The sequence below is a fragment of the Trachemys scripta genome, chromosome 4 (genome assembly GCF_013100865.1).
Source record: "Trachemys scripta elegans isolate TJP31775 chromosome 4, CAS_Tse_1.0, whole genome shotgun sequence".
NCBI classification, from domain to species: Eukaryota; Metazoa; Chordata; order Testudines; family Emydidae; genus Trachemys; species Trachemys scripta.
Window position 1 is genome coordinate 132,038,560 of NC_048301.1, and position 21,486 is coordinate 132,060,045.

Sequence of the window (21,486 nt, forward strand, 5' to 3'; positions counted from 1 at the left end):
TGTCCTTAATTTCCCATAGAGTCTTGAGGGAAACTGGGCCAGTAAGACTTAGATTCTAATGCAGAAAATAAGGAACAAAAACAACAGTATTTGCCGACCATCTTTATACAACCTTAAGAGGCAAAACAGGATGTGAACACCCATTTGATGTTGCAGTCCACCTTGAATTATTTGAGATGCACAATAGTGACAGGAAGCTTTGGAGGTGTATCCCAATTCCTTCATTTTCTGCGGCTTTCTGTGCTTGGGGAAGAGTGCATGGGATTACGAAAGACTAATGAAGGAAGCTGGAGAGTTCATTGGAGTAGGAATGGGCTACAGAGGCCCTTTCCTAGACCACCAGTTTAAATCTCGCACAGGTGTCTCACGACTGAAAGGTGTAGTTTTCTGATGGCCTGTGTATAAAGAGTGGGTGTTCAGGCAAGTTCCCAGGGCATCTATCAGATGTGGCATTCGCTGGTCCTCTCACTGACCATCTCAGCAGAGGCTGAAGACAGAATGGGAGACTGAACTATACTTCACCCACAAAGCAATGGCTCCGTCTCGGGGTTAAGCACATGAGTGTGGGAGCCAGCATGAGGATGCTTGTGCTCCTGCTATTTGTGCTGTACCTGTTCCGTGGAGAGCAGCCGCTAGTCTTCCAGGTTGTCAGTTCAGCACTAAAATATGCCCCCATCAATTAGAAAAAAAGAAACTGTCTCTCCAGGGCACTGTTTTTCTATACCCTCATCCAGAGAGAGCATCCTCAGAATTCAGCTAAAGCTAATGAGGAAGGTGAGCTCAGAAAATGTGATCAGAAGAGAGAATGTCCAGAGGGGGAAAGTGTGAGACAAATGGGGCAGCAACAGTGAGAGTGGCCCCATAGCTGAGGCACGTGGTAGGGAGGGAATAGAGGGGGAACGGTCAGTTCGATATAAGTCTGTCTGTCTGTCCATCTGAATCTCTGCCTCACTCATCTGTGGTACTGGAGCACTGTGGGACCATGGAGAGCCCGGAAAGACAAGTGGGAAAATGAGGTTGATTAAAAAATAAATGAGAAGGGATACAAAGTAGGGAGCAGCATTGGGATGGAGCCTCTGTTTTGTTTCTGCTGCAATGCCAGGGTAGGCAGTGGCTTCCTTGACAGTCAGCTGCCTCCCCCTCCTGCTGGGTCAGTCATGTAAGTAACTGGGAAAAACAGACAAGGGACTGATTGGCCTAGTGGTTTGCAGGTGTAGAATGTACCTTCCGTGTAGCAGTGGGCAGACTGTCCTCTCCAGTCTCTTTCTCCTTAGACCAGCAGAGGGCAGAGAGTAGGGGACTTAACAGTGCTCAGACCTTTGGGCCCAACGAAGGAGCACTGGCTAAGGGGTGTCCGTATCCTGTCCTACATGCAGCTGTAAAGATGGGGGCTGTGTCATAAGGACTTTCATAAAATGGAAATGGAGAATCCACAGGTCTCTGGCATAGATACACAGGACCAATCCACCCCCCAATACAAAAATGGGCAAAGCTAAATTTCTAAACCTCCCCCAGTTTCGGTTTGTTCAATTTGAGGTGCCCAACTTAAGATAAGCTGGGACTGATTTTGGCTGCTGACCACCTCAACGTGGCATCCAGAATCAGCGACCACTTTTTAATCTGGCCTAAAACATCAGCATTCTTTAAAGCAAAGGGTCAGTGCTGTCTGCGCCCAGCCAGAGCACAATTGGGGGGACGGGGGAGGGGGGGGGGGATAATGGACCTGAGTCCCTACTTGCAGTACTCTGCTATTCCAGTCCTGGGTTTCCATGCTGCTCTGCTGGTGCATGCCATTTCTCACCCATAACACCCCCTGTACAGAAATGGAAAATCCATTTGTCACAGGGGAGTGTCCTCTGTAAATACCTTGCAAGTGGGCGGGGCCTAAAGAAACTTATGCTCCACTGAAGTTTACTAATTTTTTTTAAAAGAATTCTATGCCCCTCTATGGTTGTGACAGAAACCTTCCAAATCTGGTCTGAAGCCATGAAGCTAGACACATTCAGACTGGAAATAATTTTTTTAACAGTGGGAGTAAATTTTTAATACTGAGGGCAATTAATCGTTGTAATGATTCATCAGGGTTTGTGATAGTCTCCATCACTGGCCATTTTTAAATCAGGATGGGCTGTTCTAAAAGATTTGCTCAATTTCAAACAGGAATTAATTCAAGAAAGACTTATGGCCTGTGTTATGCAGGAGATCAGACAAGGTGATTGCAGTGGTCCCATCTGTCCTTAGAATCTAAGATGTCTTTCCGAGTCTGTGAAGGAGAGGGCTGCAGAGAGAACCCCTGGTACTTACTCCTTATAGGTTTGACAAGACCAGTCAATTTCAGTGCTGCTATTCAAGATCTATGGACAACATTGATGCTTCCAGAAATCCATGTAAATTTCATGCTGCTGCTGCTTGGCAAATCTAGGATTAGTTATGTGTAGGAGTTATTCAAGGGGAAGTAGAATCCAAAAAGAAATTAAAAATTGAGGGTTGGGGAGGGGTAGAGTAGAATAGATCTTCCCCTCTCCCACTCCTTGCAATAGCCAGGAGTTAGGGGAGTAGCAAAAAGCTGTTCCCATCCCATCCTCACAGCAGTCAGGAGGCTTTGGTGGGAGCAGAAAAGATAGACAGCTGCTTCCAGTAGCTAAAGGGGCCAGAATTTCAAATTGATCAGATACCCACTGGCCAGAAGCTGATATGAAAGACGGAGCCCCCAGCCGGGATTGGAGGGCAGCACTCTTCCACAGCTGAAGGGATGTAGCAAAGATGGTGGGGCTGGATCTGTAACCATGGAGCTGCCCCTGGACAGGTTAGTCACACTTACCCTTCACGTATCTCTTTGGCTGGTAGGGAAACATTTTCAAGCCCTGCACTAGTTCTCGGGGTTTTGGCATATGAGAGCCCCCTAGTCTTATCCCAGGTAACTGGATTTAAACCCATTGATCTGTCTGGACAGTTCCAGTCACTAGAGCAGATTTTCCCTAGAACGGTGACAAGATGCACAGGGTTCAGCAGAAATGGATTGAGAAGGTTAACAACTCTGATGGAGAAATCAGAAATTGCTTCGCGTGGGGCCCACTGTACTTTACATGCTCCAGAGTGGCAAATGCTCAGTGAGCGTGGCCAGAGGCTGCACACAGAACTGAAGGGGAGGGTCACTGCTGATATATCTGCCCTGCTGAGGGAGACTAGTGCCTTGGCGGAGACAAAGCTTTGGTTTTGTGGTCTCGGTCCCTGGGTGCAGCCCATCTCATGCACTTGATTGCGGCCAACAAAAGCAACATTGATGCCAGGCCTATTAATAGCCTTTGTTTGGGGAGAGAGTGACCTACAAATGGGAAGTTTTCAAAGCCGCCGGTTTGGGATTGCAGGGCTAACTCCCCCAGGGTGCAGTGGTTTAATTCACCCATTTAGTCAGCAGGCAGGAAACCTTAATTTAAATCCTCTATTTTAATCTTTTTTTAGTTGTTTTCCTAAAGAATGGTTGATTCTCATTGCTTGGCAGCCCATTAAAACATGTCAATTGGCAATTAAGTATAGCCTTTACACTAAATTTGGTGCTTCTTTTTGCTAATCAGGCGGATACACTAAATCTATCTGAATTTAAGTAATTGCATAGCTTAACATACATTTATTCAGATTCTTAATTTTTACATTTTTTTATGTTAGGAATTGGTGAATGATACATTTATTATTTAATAGGTGATAATTTTTTTATTCATGATTTGCATCAAGCTGTACTTGGATGGAAATTGGAATTCAATTGAAAATGCAGAAAACTAGCATTTTACAATTGTTTTCAATAGTTCAGCAAAACTACCTTAAATGTGCTGGATGCATATCAAAACATGTTTTGTATTTACAGCTAACTGATTTATTAAACAAAGTATTAGTGAACTGAAGAGAGTTTCTGGTCATCGCGTCTTTCAGCCTTAGAACTAGTAGATCTCATCCTCTTGCACCTCATTTTATTCTTAGCTTGGAAGAGGAAAACAAACTTTCCTGCTGTTTCAACTCTCGGTTGGTTTCTTAACTTTGAACAAATTAGTCATTGAACTGAACTAGTTGAATAAGCTGAAATGAAGAAGAGATTCTCTCTGCATCTGCAGAAGAGGTTACTGCTGTCAAAAGCTGATTTAGCACTTCAACAAACTCTGGTTTCAGGGGCTTACCCAGTGACTTCCACTAGTTGAGTGGTTTGACTTCCTTTAAAACTTCAGCAGAAAATGCACACTGCTTGCATGTATTTTATTTAAACTATTTGAACAGATTGTAATAAGTTTAGGTCTTAACTTCGGTTGTTATAAATAGGTTTTTTTTTTTTTTAATTGCAACTCTTTGAATTTGTTTTTTTGTGTTACTGGAAACATAACAAGTAAGCATGACTTAATTATAGGAGGTTCTTGAATTTTTATAGACCCTTTCAACCCAGTTGGAGCCCCAAAGTCAGGGGTTAGACTGGAGGAAAATAGATGAGGGCGTTCTCCCACAATTCCCTCACTTGTGATGCCAAAATCAGTGGCCATTCACAGTAGATCAGGTTCTGAAGATCTGCACTTCTCCTTTATGTGCTTTAGTCAAAAGTGAAACAGTCCAACAGTGGTTGCATCTGAATATTCTTCCCTAGGCTTCAGAGTTAATAGCTCATGGAGCTCATGGAGCTATGTCCAGTTCTGGGTGTCCTACGTTAGGAAAGATGTGGACAAATTGAAGAGAGTCTAGAGGAGAGCAGCAAAAATCATAAAAGGTTTATAAAGCTTGACCTGTGAGGAAAGGTTAAAAAAACTGGGCATGTTTAGTCTTGAGAAAAGAAAATTGAGGGGTGACCAGTTTAAAAATATGTTAAGTGCTGTTATAAAGCAGACTGCGATCAGTTGTTCTCCATGTCCTCTGAAGGTAGGACAAGAAGTAATACATTTAATCTGCAGCAAGGGAGATTTAGATTAAATAGTAGGGAAACTTTCTAACTCTAAGGGGAGTTAAGCTCTGGAACAGGCTTCCAAGGGAGGGTATAGAATCACCGTCACTGGAGGTTTTTAAGAAAGGTTGGACACACACTTGTCAGGGGTGGGCTAGGTTTACCTGGTTCTGCCTCAGCACACAGGGCAGGACTTGATGACCTCTCAAGGTCCCTTCCAGCCTGACATTTCTATGATTCTATGAATAGCTGGCACTATAGCTACAAGCCAGTGCATATTGGCAGTAATGGCCCTGGCCTGTTATGAGTGGAGTTCCCCATGTGGGCCCAGAAGCATGCATCCCACTACCAGCTGCTGGGCAGTATCTGTTCTCTGTAGGATACCTGGTTCTGATTTGTGGTGTTTTTGCTTCTGGCATTAGCCATGACCTGGGGTGTGACCAAAGGAGGTAGAATATTTGGGGCATGTTCTAGGACAGTCCTTGCAGAGCATCTTGGTTCACCTCCAGCTAGGATTTAATAATAGCTGCAGTTAAGTCTTGTTCCACCGCAGTCTGCCCAGTGCCATCAGGCTGGGAAGTTTAGATGCTTTGTGCCGGCCTGAGGGTTTGCAGGTCCCCCAGTCCCGTGATATGGCTGACTCAGTGTGGTTTGTTCCTTGCAGTCGGGGCAGTTCAATGAAGACATGATCCCAACGGTGGGCTTCAACATGAGGAAGATCACCAAGGGAAACGTCACCATAAAGGTAAGACGTAGGCAGCTCCTCTGCAGTGGCTGTTGGAGGGGGAGACGGGGTGGGGAAAATCTAGAGATTCACAAGCTCTTGTGCAGCAGGTAATTGGGGTGCAAATAATACTGACTAATGCTTCAGTCAGGAGACTTAAAAATAGACCTGCCTCCACACTAGTTCAGCTGGAAGGTTTTAGATTGCTGCAGCTCCCCTAAAGGGGGGGTCAAGTTTATTGGGATGCAAGTTATTCCAGGCTCCTGCAGTAAAGGGCTGCTGGCCAGGCTGCAGTAACATGGGATTTCCTGATGGCATTCATCCTGCTCTTGGTATTTCCCCAGGCTAGTGTGAGCAGATAACTTTGTCCATGACAGAGACTGGACAGGTATTTTGCTGAGAAGGGAAGGGAGAGGCTGCGGGTCCTGGAAGGAGGAGCCCATTGGAGCTGTGGGACTACAGTCCATGATTCATAACATTCGTGTCGCAGCAATCAGACAAATAGCACTCTCTTTACCCCTCCACTCCTCCAGGTGCACCTGGATGGAAAACCAGAAAATCTTGGGTTAGCCAGCACTTCCCATCACTCCTTCACTATAAAGATTCTGTGCCTTTGGTTGCTGCTCATGCGTTTTGGGGACAAAATGTGGTCCTTGAAACATGTGAACTCTTCAGTGAGGGGGAAATTCCTCCATCATCCTAGCATGGCGAACACAGAGAGAAGCCAGGCTCCGTGGGACACTGGGCCTTAGACCCCAGCCCTTGCAGGAAGTAGCTGTGAGTGGGCAGAACATTCTGGGTAATTGCATACAAACTGAGCAAGGCTCTGCACCCAGCTGTGCTTATGAATTCCACAAACCTGCCACCATGGAGCAAGGTGACACCTTGTGTAGGGCTCATCAACAGGGGAAGAAGGGGTAAGAGTTTGAGTAGCGGTGTGCAAAATCCATTTCAATTGGGCTCCAAGATCCACTTCTGCTTTTTGATGTGCCTTCTTCCCTGGTCCATGTGCTTCCTGACTCTGCCTCTCTTTCCCACAGCTCTGGGACATCGGCGGTCAGCCTCGTTTCCGTAGCATGTGGGAGCGATACTGCCGCGGAGTCAGTGCTATTGTGTAAGTACCCCCCAGCTGTGCTCACACTCTGTCGCAGACGTTCCAGGGCTGCTGAGCCTTTAATACAGCATGGGAAAGTATTAGTATTAGGCTCTCAAACAGTGTCTCTTGGTTGAGGGTTGGCAGGACCTTTTGGGCTGTGTCCAGTGGGTTTTGTGTTCGCCCAGGTTGAGCAATTTGCTAATCTCGGGTGCAGAGATCCTTTGCTGGGAATCAGGCCCCTCGCACTGAATTCAATCTTCCCAGCAGCTTGCCCAGTGCAGCCTGGGAAGGGCTGGGCTGTGCTTTGGTAACCAGCATGAGGTGTAAGAGGTTCTGCTCCTGGGGATAGGAAGTCCTATGAATGTATCTGCTTAGTGCAGGAATCCCAGTGTTCTGGTGCTTTACCAGTCTCCCCAACCCACCACGGACTGGGGCCCTAGGTAGTAGAATTACTCTTGGGCGTGGTGTTGTCCAGAATAACAGGCTCGTGTGCTCCTGGCTGAAGATCGGTTGTCTTTGCTGATGCTACTAGATCTTTTTGTTCCAGAGGTGCTAGTCACTCATTTGAAGGGGGGCCTGGTGAAGGTGGACCGCCTAGCCTTGGGTGGCTCAGCTCATTTTGTAGGGTGGTCCTAGGGGACAGCGATAGGCAGCTGCTCTTCCTTCCCAAGGCCTCTTATGCTGCTTGGCAAATTTTGTATTTATGAGAAGCAGCAGCCTTCAATCAATCTTCATTCATGGTTGTAAACAAATTCCCTTTGCCTGAGTCTACCCCCCTTTTGTGGTCCTGCTTGTGACATTTCGGGGCTTGAGTTTACAAAGCAGCACAGATGTTTCATATCAAATACATGCAAACTGTACACCAGCAAGCCACAAACCAGAGTTATTCACAGATTGTAACACATGCTGTTGAGAATCTCAATCCACGTAAGATGTCTGTAAGCAGAAAGAGGTGTTCACGAAATGCAAGGACATCCATTATTTGCCCAGCTCAAGTCCCCTAATCTCACCATGTTCAGTATCCTCATTTACGTGCGGCTGCTCGGAAGAGTTTGGTGACATGAGCTACGGTGTCATAAATATGCCGATGACATTCAGCTCCACCTCATTTCGTCAGACAGAGACGGAATAGACTCTTTGTTCTTCTGCCGTCTGGCCGAGACTGAGGCCTGGATGAAAGCCAGAGTTTAGCAGATTTAGACTCAGCCCAGATAAGGCAGTGGTGATACTGACTGGCACAGAGAAGCACTTTGAGGATCTGAGGAAATTTATAGTTTTTCCCTTAACTGAGGGTGTTTTATTAGTGTTGTTTGGCTTGCAATCTCCAGGTCTAACCAGACACCGGTCTGCAGCTGGAGCCAGAAATGCCCTCTGTCACTTACATCGACCATTCCCTCTCTGATAGAACCTGCATCTATCATCAATGCATTGCTACTTCTAGGCTGGATTACTGCAGCATGCACTGTCTGGGACTAACATCGAAGGCCACTTAGACACCACCCTTCCTGTGCTCTGCAACCCCCACTGGGTTTTAGCAGGAACGGGGCAGTTGTTTGTCCCGTTGATGACGCTCCCAGATGCCTGGGAGGGGGTGATCTCCGTAGCAGGCTCTCCCTCTGGAGAAATGACTGAGCCCAGCCTGATCACATTTAGAACTTGATAGCTGTCATTTCTCTATCTCCTGGCTGTAGACTCTCTGGCATTCAGCCCACTGGCTGGGCTTCCCCACCTCTGCGGTCAGCTATCTGGATGCTGGATGGGGTTATGGAGCACGGTGTATGCTGCTTTTCTGGGAAAAAGCACGGTGAAGTGCCCCCAGCCACCAGGGTGTTAGATGCTGCAGAAACGTTTATAAGAATCTAAAAGAGCAAGAGCCGCTTTCTGTAAGGCATCCAAACGCAGTGTGGTGTTCCCACGCCCACTGGCTTTTCAGCTACACTGATGCACAGTGTGACTGATGCTGCTGCACACGGTAAACTAAGGGTATGTCTGTGCTCCAGCTGTGTCACTGTAGCATCGATCCTTCCTACCTTGGTGGAAGGGGTTTTTCCATTGATGTAGTTAATCCACTTCTCTGAAAGGCTTGGCTGGATGGTCGGAAGAATCTTCCATGAACCCTAGCCATGTCTACACTGGGGGTTAGGGTGACTTAACTGCGGCGCTCAAGTCACAAAATGATTCACCCAGCCATCACTTGGGTGATCTAATTTGTAAGTGTAGGCAAGGCTGGGGTTGCCTCTGTAGCAGAAGACTCTGGGTGAGTCGAAGTTGTTTCTATGCCCATGAGGACTCCTGGCTCTCAGCAGGGGAAGGGTTAATGACTGGCTTTGCAGTCCTGAGGGATGGATGTGGATTGGCCCCCACAAGGACCCAACGGAGCTTTCCCAAAGGGTGCTAAGAGCCCAGAGGTGCCAAGGGAAGGGTGTGGGTCACTGACACGTGGTGAGTACCAGGGGACTAATCTGAAGCGCTTCAGAAAGAGAGCGGTAACTCCGATCTGCTTCATAGCGTAGATTTATACTGACCAGTCAGGAAGCTGGCCCAGTGGAGAGTAGCAGCTCTCTAAGGAGGCCTGAGTACTTGGTAATGGAGAGAGGTGGTAGGGACTCTGGTTGTTTCGTGCTCCTCAGGCGGGATTCATTCAATCTTCCTCTTCCAGTGGCCCAGGCTCACTGATAATGTTCCTTCCCCATTCCAGGTACATGGTGGATGCTGCAGACCAGGAGAAGATCGAGGCTTCAAAGAACGAACTTCACAACCTGCTTGACAAGCCACAGCTCCAAGGCATCCCTGTAAGCACTCTCCAGCCCTGGGACAGAGGGAGACAATGGGGAGCAGACAGATCTCATAGGCTGGTCCCCAGTCATTAGGGTGGGTTGTCTCTGGTTGATTGGTCACACACGCTGCAAAGCAGGTTCTGTGATAGTGTCTCACTCATTCGTCTGTAGAAGTAGCTTTGTGAGGTGATGCTCTCCAGGCTGGGGCTGGGCTGGAAGGTGACTTTTTTGGAAAGTTTGAGGAAGATCATGACCAACTTCCCATAATCCTACAGGCCATTAAACCCCCTGGTCCCATTGGTGGGCCCACCGGAAGCTCAGAAGTGACTGGACTGGAAGCAATGAGTGTAGATAATGACCTGTCCATGGCCCATTGAGTGGGGATTATAAGTGACACACCCACTGAGTATGCTCAAGAGGGAGAGCTGCCATTTGGAACGCAAGTCTTGTTTGTGACATCGCAGTGAGGTTTTTGGCTGGGAAGTGGAGCTCAGATGTGCTGCTGGGGCAGTTTGCAAGACGCTAATTGTAATATCTTCACCCTGAGCTGGGGATTGATGCTTCAGAAATGCAGAGGGGGTGCAGCTCCATGCAGCACGTAAAGCACATGATCTCATTCCAAAAAACGTCTTAGTGGTTAGTATCCCCAGCAACTCCTCCACTCCAGCATATTCTGGGAGAGGAGCACTTGGGCAACTGGCTTTCACTGGCTGGCAGGAATTCCCCGGGAGGCGGGGAGGTTTTGATTCCTTTACACCAACGAATTTTCTGTTAAAACTATAGTTAGGTTGCCAGACTCCCCGTCCCTCCCCCGGCCTGGGCACAGTCAAAACTGGCTCGGTGTGGGTGTGGGACTGAGAATGCTGACACTGTCTTTTTCCCCCTACAGGTTCTAGTGCTTGGGAACAAGCGAGATCTCGTTGGTGCCTTGGATGAGAAAGAGCTTATTGAGAAGATGTAAGTACGGCTCACTGCCTCCCCTTCCGGCGGCAGGCATTGTCAGTCTGTCTCTGGCTGCGTGTGCCTCTCAGCAAAGGCTGGGGTGGGACTGTAACAGAGTTTGCTTAGCTGTTGCTTTGGGGACGCCAAGTCTCTGTGTATTGCTGAGTAGGATTCTCGGGGGTCTGATCCAGGTGGCTGCTAAGGGGTTAATGAAGGTGCCTGGTGCGTGGGATTGCGGGAGCTTCTCCCAGGGTGCTGGAGAGGCCTTCCCAGAGCAACAGCAGAAAGGGCTCCCCCACCATGGAGGGAAGCATGGATTGCTCCCCAAAATGCCCCCATCTCTCCCTGTGCCCCCAACCCCATGGCTTCTCTGCCCCACTCCCTAAGACGTTCCCCCTCCACCAGCTCCCACCCTAACAACATGGCCATTGGGCTGCTGTAACCCTCTCCAGCATGTGCAGAGCCCTGGTCCCTTCCTGCTAGCTCACGGCTGGGGAGTTGCTCTGCGATGGCCTGTCAGCAGGAAGCGCTATTGGGAAAAGGAGCACAGGTTTCCAGCTCCGCCTGGGGATGCTTCTGCAATCCAGCAGCACACGGTACTGCCCCCTTACATGGGTCAGGGCCTGAAAGCCTTTTGGGCAGAGAAGTTTGTTCATCTCCACGATCCCTTCATGATAACAGAGCTGTGCCGAGGCTCCCCAGCCTGGGTCCTGCTGTGAAGCCATCGCATCCCATTTGTGACACCCCAGGCATTGGGGCAGGCTGGGCAGGCCCAAGCAAAGGCCCGTGCTGGGGGCGCTGGGAGGGGGGAACTGGCAGCCCAGACAGTGACCAGCGAGGCAGCTGGTTTGGGGAAACATGTCCTAGGTGCTCTGCTTTGCCCCTCTGCAGTAGCTTTTTCACTGTTACATGAGTGGTTTTTCTTTTGTATCTACACTTCTCCGTGCGCCACAGACCTGCGGCGGCCTCGTTACCCAGTGCCAGCAGCTGGAAAGGGGAGCCGAGGGCCCTGAGTTCTGTCCTGCCTCTGCCCCACACTCTCTGTATGACCTTGGGCAGGGCCTCAGCTGTAGAATGGGGCTAATCTCCAGTCTGCGTGGAGCTGAGGTGCCCTTGGTTGAAAGTTGCTATGTCAGGGTGAAGATGGTCATTTTGCTTGAGCTTTTCTCAGCCTAGGCCACATGGTGGCACCAGAGACACATCTTGACTCTTACTGCAGTCCAAGGGTGAGTCTACACTGCACAATTAACCTGGGTGATTGACACCTGAGTCTGAGCCCCCAGGTTAGCCTGGCAAAGCCCTACCCACTTCATTGTGTCTGCACTCCCCCGTGCTGAGCCGCTCGAGGCTTCCTTCCCAGTCCATTGCAGGAGGTGTTGTGGGATGGGCCCTGGAGGTCACGCAGCATGTAAGTGGTTTTTGCCTGCGTCCTCACTGCAAAGTGGGCAGGTTCCAGCCCAAGGTAAAGCACAGCCTTGACTCTAACCCCGCCCCCTCCAACCCGGTCAGCTAGCCTGGGCTTAAGGCACCTGCAAATCCAGGTCCGAGGTGTTTGTGTTGTGTAGCGGTGGGGGTAAGAGCCTGGGTTAACCTCAGCGAAGACGTACCCTTAGACTCCTGCAGCCCGAGTGGTAGGAGAGCATTTCCACAGGCTCCCACCTTGGGACACAGCACAGCCAAGGAGCTCTTTGCAAACAGCCGGCGAAGTCCTTCAAAGGCTCCGCTGCTCTGTCAATGGGGCTGCAGCCAGGGCCATGGCACACAGCTCTCCTGTACCCGCTGCCGTGGTCGTAATACTTCTAGTACTGGTTTGGTTTTGGAGGATCTTAAGCATTTGATAACGGTGGGTCACTCTTGTCCCCTTTCCAGTGGGGATGCTAATGCAGAGAGGGGACGTGCTGGCTGAGTCTGGCTTGGTGCCGTGGGTAGGGCCCTGATTCTTGTCTCCTGTATGATTGTGGAACGAGCTGCAAGAGCTGCTGGGTAATACACAGCCCACCTGGTGGGCTCATGGTTGGGGGCCTTGTTCCATTTGTCAAGAAGCTTTTATTTTTGGTTCTTTCATTGCTGCAAGACTGTTGACAAGCCTAATCCTGAGCCAGCAGCACTAGAAGGTTATAGCAGGGGCCTCTGAGGGTGGCCCCAAATGGAAGGGACTCTGCTCTCCCTGAGCCCTTGACCCAGGCTGACTGGAGCAGCTGGAGTCTGCACTGATCAGTCTGCGCTCTCACGGCTCCATCTCTCCACAGGAACCTGTCTGCCATCCAAGATCGAGAGATTTGTTGCTATTCCATCTCCTGCAAAGAAAAGGACAACATTGGTGAGTGCTGGGCCGTGTCTGCAGGGAGCCAGAGGGAGGGGACAAGCTGGGCTCAGTTGGGAAACACCTGCAGTTTCAGGTATTCTGGCTCCGAAGCCCATTAAGCTCATGATGAGGCAAATGGGGCAGAAGTATCATTTCTCAACTCTTAGTGGCCTACACTCCCCATCCCAAAGGCAGGTGTGGGCAGTGCCCAAGGAGCTGTGCCCAAGGTTTCCAGGCTGTGGGGGACACTGCCACAGAGTAGTGGCTGAAATGCAGCAGTGAACAGCTGTGTTAGAGAAGGTGCCAGTCTGAGCCCCCAGGGAGACCCCACCGACCCCTTCCCCTGAGCCCCACATTGGAGGAGGTGGTGGAGGGGGCTCTCTGCCCTTTGCGGGCGGTAACTCTGTGTGTTGCCTTTGCAGACATCACCCTACAGTGGCTTATTCAGCACTCAAAGTCCAGGAGAAGCTGAGAGCCCTGGGACCGCGCCTCGGAGCGGGGAAGATGCCATTGTCCAAGCCCCCTTCTCTGTCCCCTGCTCTCTGTCCCTCTCTCTCCATCTCTCTCTCTAGATGGGTATTTTTAGGGGACCCCAGGCTCTGCTCCTGCTGAGACGGAGCTCCTGTTTTTATTGTAAAGAAGCTGTCGGACTCCTCTGTCTCTCTCCCCCTCTCGTTTTGGCACTGTTCTGTTGTGGTCGATGTGTATACAGTATATATATATATATGTATATATATATTTTAATTTAAGCAATTACGCTGTTACTAAACTGGGCCCCGTGACCTGTAGAAGTGCTGGAGGTGGTTGAGCCCCCAAGGCAGTATTGGGAGGGTGGCGTGGGAGCGGAGTGGCTTGACTGGGTTCATGCTGAACGCAGGCTCCCATGGGGGTGTCCCTCCAACCCTGAGGTCCTTGGGCCCCTCTGGTATCTTCACTAGGTCCGGTTCCCCCTCCTTCCCCCCGCCCCCAAACCTCTGGAGCTCCCACTGCCCCATGCCCACCCCCATTTTCCGTGTTGCATGTGGACACGGCCCTGGGGGGCAGGGCAATGGGGGTGTTTGAGGCCAGCAGTCTTGACCAGGCTGTGGGGAGTCAGTGCTGTGCCCGTCTGCAGAGCTACCCCTCCTGCCCCTAGCCCTCTGCCCTTTCCTCAGGCACTCGGCCTTGCAATCCCATGCTCAGGCAGGGATTGGGCACTGGCTGGGAGAGGCAGGGGCAACTCCCTCCCTCCCTATCCTCTCCCCTTCCTGCAACCCAGGCCCCAAAGTCTCCACAAGTGACTCACTCCTGCCCGTTCCCCTGGCTGTGGAGGAAGGTGGGGGCACTCTGCAATTCCCCCAGGTTGCTTTGGGGGTTCTCCAGCTCCTTAGAAGCTCTCTGGGTGGGACGAGCTGTGCAGCATGGGGGTGAGCTGGTACCTGCGGGCCAGTGACCAGCGTCTGGGGAATGCTCTCTGTGCCCAGAGCTGTAGCACCTGCTGACCCAGGTCGTGCCCAGGCCCATGCAGAGGGGTGATGTGCAGCACGCACTCACCTGCCCTCTTGTGACCTGTGCCATTGGCTCTGCCGTGGGGCCAGGCCCCCCTTTGCTTAGTGGAGGGGTCATCGCTGTTGCAATTGCTGTAGAACTGAAGCCAAGGACAAAGCTCTCGGGAAGGTCCTTCCCCTTCCCTCCCGCCCCCCCGCTCCTGAGTCCGGGAGCAGGGTTCCCCTCCTGCTGCAGCACGGGGGTGTCTGCCCCAGTTCATCTGCATGTCTCATACCCGGGAGATCAGGGGCTCAGGCTCTGGGGAGCCAGAGATGGGAAAACCCCTTCTGGTCTTGTCCATCTCCGTGGGCCCAGGGTGGGATTGTGCCCTGCAGAGGAGCTCTCCACCTTGGCTTCTGGGTTTAGGGGCAGGGCTCTCCCTTCCCCAAGAGGGTCCCTGTGTTGAAGATTGGCAGCCAGAGACCCCCACCCCACCTCTTGTGAGTTCAGGAGGTTTAGATATCTCTGCTCTGCCCCCAGTCTGGAAGTGAGGGGGGCTTGCCCTGTGCTCCAAGTTCCGGCAGTGGGGCTTCCTTATGCCCACCCCCTACAGTGCTGGGTGTGGGCTCCCCCTTGCTTGATGTGCTGCTCCCTGCCATTCCAGTGGTGTGCATGTTGGGAGGAGGGCTCGCCCTTGGGGAGGGGTGCAGCAGGAGGGGCATGTCTGGCTGCCCACAGTCTCAGCCCAGCAGAGCTGCTCTGAAAGGTGCCAGGGCTGCTGAGCAAAGCGCCCCGGGCCTGTGTTCCCAACCCAGGGCTGTTCACTCAGGGCTCTCGTGGACTAGAAACAAGCTGGCCGACTGTGTCAGACTGCTGCCTCCACCTCTGTCCCAGCCCAGAGGGGGCACAGCCGGGAGTGCTGGCACAGGGGCACGTCGAGGGGGTGTTGACCTCTCTCCTACTACGCAGGGGCCAGAGGAAAGGCCTGTCTCAGTGGAACAGCAGGGCTGATGGGCCGTGTGTGATGTCAAGGTGGAATTCCTTGCCCTCTACAGCCCAGGCTCCAAGCCTTGCTCCTAGGTCTCCTCTCCAGCCTTGGCGGGGAGGGGAACTGCCAGCCAGGCCTGGAAGGAGGGGAAAGGAGCCCCAGTTTGCTCCAGCCCATGTGATTTCTGTCCTGTGCTGGAGCCTGCTCTCCTTGCACTGGAGATGGCCCGGAGCAGGCTGGGGGTGAAGTGATGGGATCTTGGGAAGGGCTATGAGCCTGCTGCTGTGCCCAGCCTGCCTCTTTCTGCCTGAGGGCGGCTGCCTGTAATCCAGGCACAGCCATGTCCCGCCCTGTCCAGTGTGTCAGCTCAGGGGCGGCTGAGAGCCCTGGGCTCCCTCCCCAGACCCCCACTCTGCACAGAGCCGCTCCCGGGGGGGGGGGGGGGGGGTTCCAGCCTGCTTTGTTCTCCTCTCTTCTCGTTTTCGCAGAATTGCACAAGGAGCCATTTCCATGGTTTATTTAATGAATTGTAAAGTGGTGTCATTATTCCTTTTTTAGGAGAGATTTTTTTGGCTCATATTGACCTTCTCTGGTGGGAAATGATTCTTGTAACTGTACCATTTTTTTTTTTTTTTTTTTTTGGCCTCCTAATCATAATAAATTAACAGTTTTGTGTTGGGGGAGTGTTTGCTGTGGTCTCATTTCCTCTCCTTATCTCCCCAGCCTGGCAGTGGTCTCAGCACATGGTCCAGCTGCCAGGGCAGACTCACTGCCTTGCACAGTTAGGGCAGTGCCCAAGAGAGCCCTGGTTTATTGCCTGAGGGCGAGAGCAGCTGGGGGGTGTCATTCGGAGCAGTCTCCCTCCCCTCCCCCACATACCCCACTAGACTTAACCCCTTCAGGCCCATAACTACATTAGTAGCTGAAGCGTCAGTTGTGCGGCAGTGTCAGCTCTTCCTGCTGGGGTAGAGATGACTGAGAAGGTGGAGGGGAAGCAACATCTCCCAGTGCCGGAGCTGGAGGGTGGTAGCACTCACCTCCCCCCCTGCTGCTCTCTAGCGGCTCCACACCATCCTCCTCAGGCTCACCTGTTCTCGCTGCATGGTGCTCCGCCTGTGACGGTGGCTGTTGATGCTGCAGGCACAAACCTTGCTTTTGTGCCAGGGAAAGGACATTTAGCTGGGCAGAAGCTTTAGCTGGCTGCTTCTGGGGCAGTGAGACAAAGCCCTCAGCTTACGGCAGCTCCCTTTCCTTAGCTTTGTTGACAGTGGGCTGTGCCCTGCTATGGGTCTGGGCTGTGGTGGGTGGAACACCTCTACCTCCAGCTCCCTCCCCCTGCTCTGCTCGCCCTCCAGCATGCAGGACAACTCCTTGCCCTTTGCAGACTTCTCAGGGCCCAGCACTTGCTTTGCACTATGTCCTGCCTGTCTGGTTTGGGTAAGCCCTACGGGCCAGGCCAGGGCTGGCTCCCAGCAGTGGGAGCGGGATATGCTTCTTTAAAAGCAGCCTTGCTGCCAGCCAACCAGCCCTGGGCTGAGTGTGCCCTCGTGCCCCTCCTCCTGTGCTCCTTTCCCTGGGCTGCTGGCCTTTCTGGGCCTATTTCAGAGGCTCTGAGTAAGTGTTGGCAAGGTGCCCAGTGCTGCTGCGAGAAACTCAAGCTCCCACGGGCCCCCTTTCAGCACATCCCGTCCTGGATTTAGTGCAGTGAAGGCACCTCCCGGGGTGCGGGGAGGGGCAGAGCAGGCTGGGCGCCAGTGCCAGCCACTCCAAGTCTCGGGAGACGCCGAATGCAGCCCTCAAGGCCAGCACTAGGGGAAGCTTTTCCCACAGTTGAACCTGGCTCTGTGGATGCCCAGGGCCCACCTATGCCCTTGTGTACCTGACCTTCCGCATGACAGCAAGGCAGCCTGCCCCTGCCCTGTTGCACACCTGGAATTTCAGCAGCAGGTGTTGGCCTGGGGGGCAGATCACCAGGGCGGGAGCTGCCCCGAGCTATGAGGGCGTAGAGCTAGCATCGCCCCAGCCTGCTAGGCTGGGAATGTTTCTGCTGCAGGCTCCTTCCCCCTCTTGCTCTGAGCTGTGCGCGCTCCAGCGGCCTGGCTGTTCCCCACTAGCACCAACCCAGGATCCTGCTCCACAGCACTTCCCTCCTTCCGCTTGGCCAGGGCCTGGCACAGCCTCGTGCCCCCCTCTTACATGTGGCTCATGGCCTAGGCACTGGGCTGGCTGCCAGCAATGAAGGAGCTGGGTGGTTTGCTGACAGAAGCCCCCCAAAGGCAAACGTGCCACGTCCTACCTGGTGACCAGAACAGGGCAGCTCCCCCTGCTGCTGATGTGTGGGAGGGGCTCACTTTTGGTGGGGGGGGGGAGGGGAGTTCATTTGCGTGCAGAGGGGTTGGCAGTGGGACTGTACCATGGGGGGAGACCCTCTGGTGAGGGAAAACCAGGGCCCCTTTCTGCTATGGGAGGGAGTGAGCCTGTTGAGTGGAGTTGGGCCCAAGAGGCTGGTGGAGCGAGGGGCGGGAGGCCATGGAGCACGAGACCCCCCCAATAGAGGTGACCCCTGACTGCCCTACGTGGGGTGGGCTGGGCATGAGATCCCAACGCTGCGGAGTGCAATGCTCCAGCCTCCTCCTAGTGCCAGGCAAAGCCAGGGCCGGAGATCCTGTCCCCTCTGGCGTGGGGGGGCCCCTTGCTCAGGCAGGGGCACTTCCACTGCCAGCTCATTACCGCTGTGTGAAGGAGCCCATCTCTCCTCTCCTGCCACACTGGCTTTGGCCACTCTGTTCTCCATCCTACCCCTGGGGCCATTTGTGGGCGGTGGGCTGGGGCAGTTGCCTCCCTGCGCCAGGGGCCCCACAAGCTACTTTCAACCCTGTTTGTACACTGGGAGCCATCCTGGCCTCCGGCTGCCCCTCCCCTGCTCGCTTTTCTCAGCACCCTCCCTCCAGCCAGCCAGCCAGGCTCCCAAACAAGACCTGCATTGTTCCCCCTGGCCCCAGATCAGGACAAACCAGCACAGAATGAGCCACAGAAAGGCAGCTCCCCCCACCCTGCAGCCCTCGTCCAGCATGCGAGTTACTGCAGCCCCCAGTCAGCTGGGGAGCCCCCCCCCCCAGCTAGGAACCCACCAGGCCATGGTGTGTGGGAAGGACTGTCCGGTCCAGCGGCTCCACTCCTGCACCATCGCTCCCATGCACGAGCCCCATGGGGCCTACTCCTCCAGCACATCACCAGGGCAGGTCGGTGCTTAGAAGGGAGTGAGGGGGCTGCGGAAGGGCAGCCCTCCCCCGGGCTTCCATCACCTTCCCCCACACGCCATGCAAGGGCTGGGATGCTTGGCTAGCGACTCCCATGGCAGATACAACCAGGCAGCTGCAGCTTGGCTCTGCATGTGGATGCTTCCCCCGCCCCCCTTCTCTATCCATGTAGGCATTTACCCTGTGCTCATCACACCCCCATGCCCCCCCCATTTCCCTGGCTGCCTCCACTCCCCCTGCTTCCCCTAGAGTCATGTTTTACTGCCCTGAGCTGATGCTGGTTGCAGAGGCCAGGGCCTGAAACTTCTATCATCCACCCCCACACACACACACACACACACACACACACTTGGGCCGATTAGGGTTTGCTGGGCTGATCGATGGCCCCTCGAATGCCAGGGCTGCCCCCCGCCTGCACAGCCAAAGGAGCGAGCGGCCCAGCCCGCCAGCGAGTGCTGGTCTCCTTGGGAGCTAGCAGGCATGCATGGTTGCCAGCGGGACCTGGCGCGTTTACTGAGTGGGGGGTTGGGGGGGCAGTCTTCATACTCCCTAAACAAAGATCGGGGCTTTTGTCTCCATGGCAACAGGCCCAAGGAAACTGGTGGGTGTCAATCCCTGGACAAAGCCCTCGCTGAGCTCCTGGCGCTTAGCAACCACCTCCCTTGCCCCGTGGCATTTCACTGGGCTGGGGGTGGCCGCCGAAGCGCAAGAACAAGGATCTTTAACATCCCTGAGCAACCGGGGCCAGGAGGCTGAGGTGGGGATGGGCAGCAAACCCAAAGCCGAGCCTGTTGGCGAGGCCCGGGCCACGGGCCTGCATCCCCAGCCAGTGCAGCCGAGCCACCAGGACAGACCAGCTGGGCCCATTCACCTGCTGCTTGCCCCACTGCTGTCTAGAGATCAAGCAGGTCACGGGACCATGGCCTTCATTGCCTGGCCTGGGCGCAGATGCGCCATGTGGCAACAGAGGCCAGTTTTCTAGTCCATCGGTCTCTCGTTCACGCCACCTGAGCTGTGATTTCTCCAGCCCTGGCAGGCTTTCCTGGCCGCTGAAGGGTGTGATCAGTGACAGCCTCTCACACAACAGGATCCTGGGATAGAGCGAAAGCAGGGGGCTAGGGAGGGGGTGTTCCCTGAGCTGCTTTGGCGAAGCAGCCAGTGCTACCAGTGACTGGCACAAGCGTCATTGTGCTGGCCCATCCCGAAGCCGATGCTGGAGACGCCGCAGGCTCTGGGGTGATGGCTGTAAAACACTGGGGTAATGAGCCCTTTGCACTTGGAGCGTTCTCGGCCTGAGATCTCAAAGCGCTGGGTAAGCTGCAAGGCCTCGGGCTCCATCATGCCAACCCCCAACCTGCTCTGGACTGGACTTCTCCCAGGATGATTTCTCACACACCGTGGTTCAGACATGCCATGAGAACAGCCTCACTCAGAGTGGCCATAGCTGTCCCGATGGAAACCAGGGAGCTGGACAGCATGACCCTGATGCAGCAGTTCTCCCAGCGCCTGAGCTCAAGCTGATCTGGGGGTGAGGTTTTAGGCTGGTTCTCTGTGCGGCTGACCCAGCTTCCCTGCCAGTGCAGGGCAAGAGGCCAAAACTCTCCTCACCTGGGAAGCCAGTAATGCAAACCTGGGAACCCCACCCTGGGAGCCCCATCCTGCAAAGGGTGGTGCTGTAGGGGTTCAGAACCAGGGGTGAGGGAACTGTGGCCCTGTGCCCTGTGTCACGCTGCTCGGGGTGGAACTGGGAGTCACTAGTAACCTGAGGGCATTGCCTTGCTGATGTGCATGGGGGGCTTGCCTGGGTCTGGCCAGCGGGCTCAGAGAGCATGGGCATGAGGGGAATGCAAGCAAAGAATGACTTTTGGGGTCACAGTTTCTCCCCCCTGCCTGGGCACGGGGATGGATTCTTGCCCATTTAGGGATATTCAGAGGAGTTTCTTTGCATACTGGTTCTTCTCAGCTGCCAGGGAGCTGGTGGACCCAGAGCTGGGTTTGCTTCCCGCCCCCTCCGGCTGCTGGGTGCACAGAATGCCTGCTTTGTGGGCACATGCGCTGGGCCCTGGCTGCTGTTGGCTCCTTTCTGCTTCACAAAAGGCCCAGGTGCCATGTGAAGGCCACAGCCAGCAGAAGGGGGTTCTCTGTGTCAGTGCCAAGGGGGGAGCTGTGCCAGGCTCCCCGATGGGCTGAGACCCTGAGCTTGTGCCCTACTCTCCTCCCCACCCCCACTGGCAGCAGCCTTCTGTGTAAGACCAGGGCTCTCCAGGACTCCAGCCAGCCAGAGGAGGAGCTGGGCTGGGGGCTGCTCTTTGACCCAAGCTCGATGGGCCTTTGCACCTAACGCTGTGCCCCTCTGGGGATCTTCATGGGCGTGACTGCTCCAGCAGCCCCACCCCTAAGGCCAGCTCTTGTCTTTGGGCTTCGGAGGGGTAAGGGACTCGCCTGAGAGCTGGGATTAGGGCTCAGGATGAGCTGGCGCTCAGCCCGGAGCGAAATACCCCAGACTATGGTTTCTGCTAAGGTGGGAGCCTGATCCTTGCGCCCCTTCTGGCTGCTTTGTGCCACCGGGGTTGTGCCCCACAGCCAGAAAGCAATGCTACCAATGCAGTGCCTCAGCAATGCAGGGTCATCTCCCGCTGGCATGGAGACAGCCTGGGATACAGCCAGCATGGCACCACCTGCTCCTCTGGTGTCAGGGATTGGTCAAGGTGAAGGCCCAGGGAGAAGCAGCACCATGCACTCCAGCCATCCACCACGGGGAGAACGATCCCTAGGGGCTGATTCCTGCCAGCGTAACTTAGAGCAGCCCCAGGAACGTGGGAGCAGACAGGCGACTTCGCTACCTGTCCTCTGCCTGCCTGTGCATTGCTCCACTGGGCCCCAGCACCCAGCCCAGGAGGCTCAGTTGGATTGTCTCCAGTTACATGGGGCGATGACACTGATCTACATGTCCAGCCCTTTCCAGTGTCCAGCTCCCCAGGATGGGCCGCCACCTCCCCATGCCTGGAGTGG

At 53.8% G+C, this 21,486-nt stretch overlaps 1 protein-coding gene across 1 annotated transcript in view; it reads left to right on the plus strand.

Moving 5' to 3' along the window:
* ARL8A (ADP ribosylation factor like GTPase 8A) overlaps nucleotides 1-15,287 on the plus strand; it is a 36,658-nt gene extending 21,371 nt beyond the window's left edge. The window contains exons 2-7 of the mRNA XM_034767603.1: nucleotides 5,580-5,660; nucleotides 6,680-6,753; nucleotides 9,434-9,527; nucleotides 10,402-10,469; nucleotides 12,704-12,774; nucleotides 13,182-15,287. Of these exons, the coding sequence (XP_034623494.1) occupies nucleotides 5,580-5,660; nucleotides 6,680-6,753; nucleotides 9,434-9,527; nucleotides 10,402-10,469; nucleotides 12,704-12,774; nucleotides 13,182-13,231 (438 nt within the window). The 3' untranslated portion in view covers nucleotides 13,232-15,287. The remainder of the gene's footprint in view (nucleotides 1-5,579; nucleotides 5,661-6,679; nucleotides 6,754-9,433; nucleotides 9,528-10,401; nucleotides 10,470-12,703; nucleotides 12,775-13,181) is intronic.
* The last annotated feature ends 6,199 nt before the right edge of the window (nucleotides 15,288-21,486 follow it).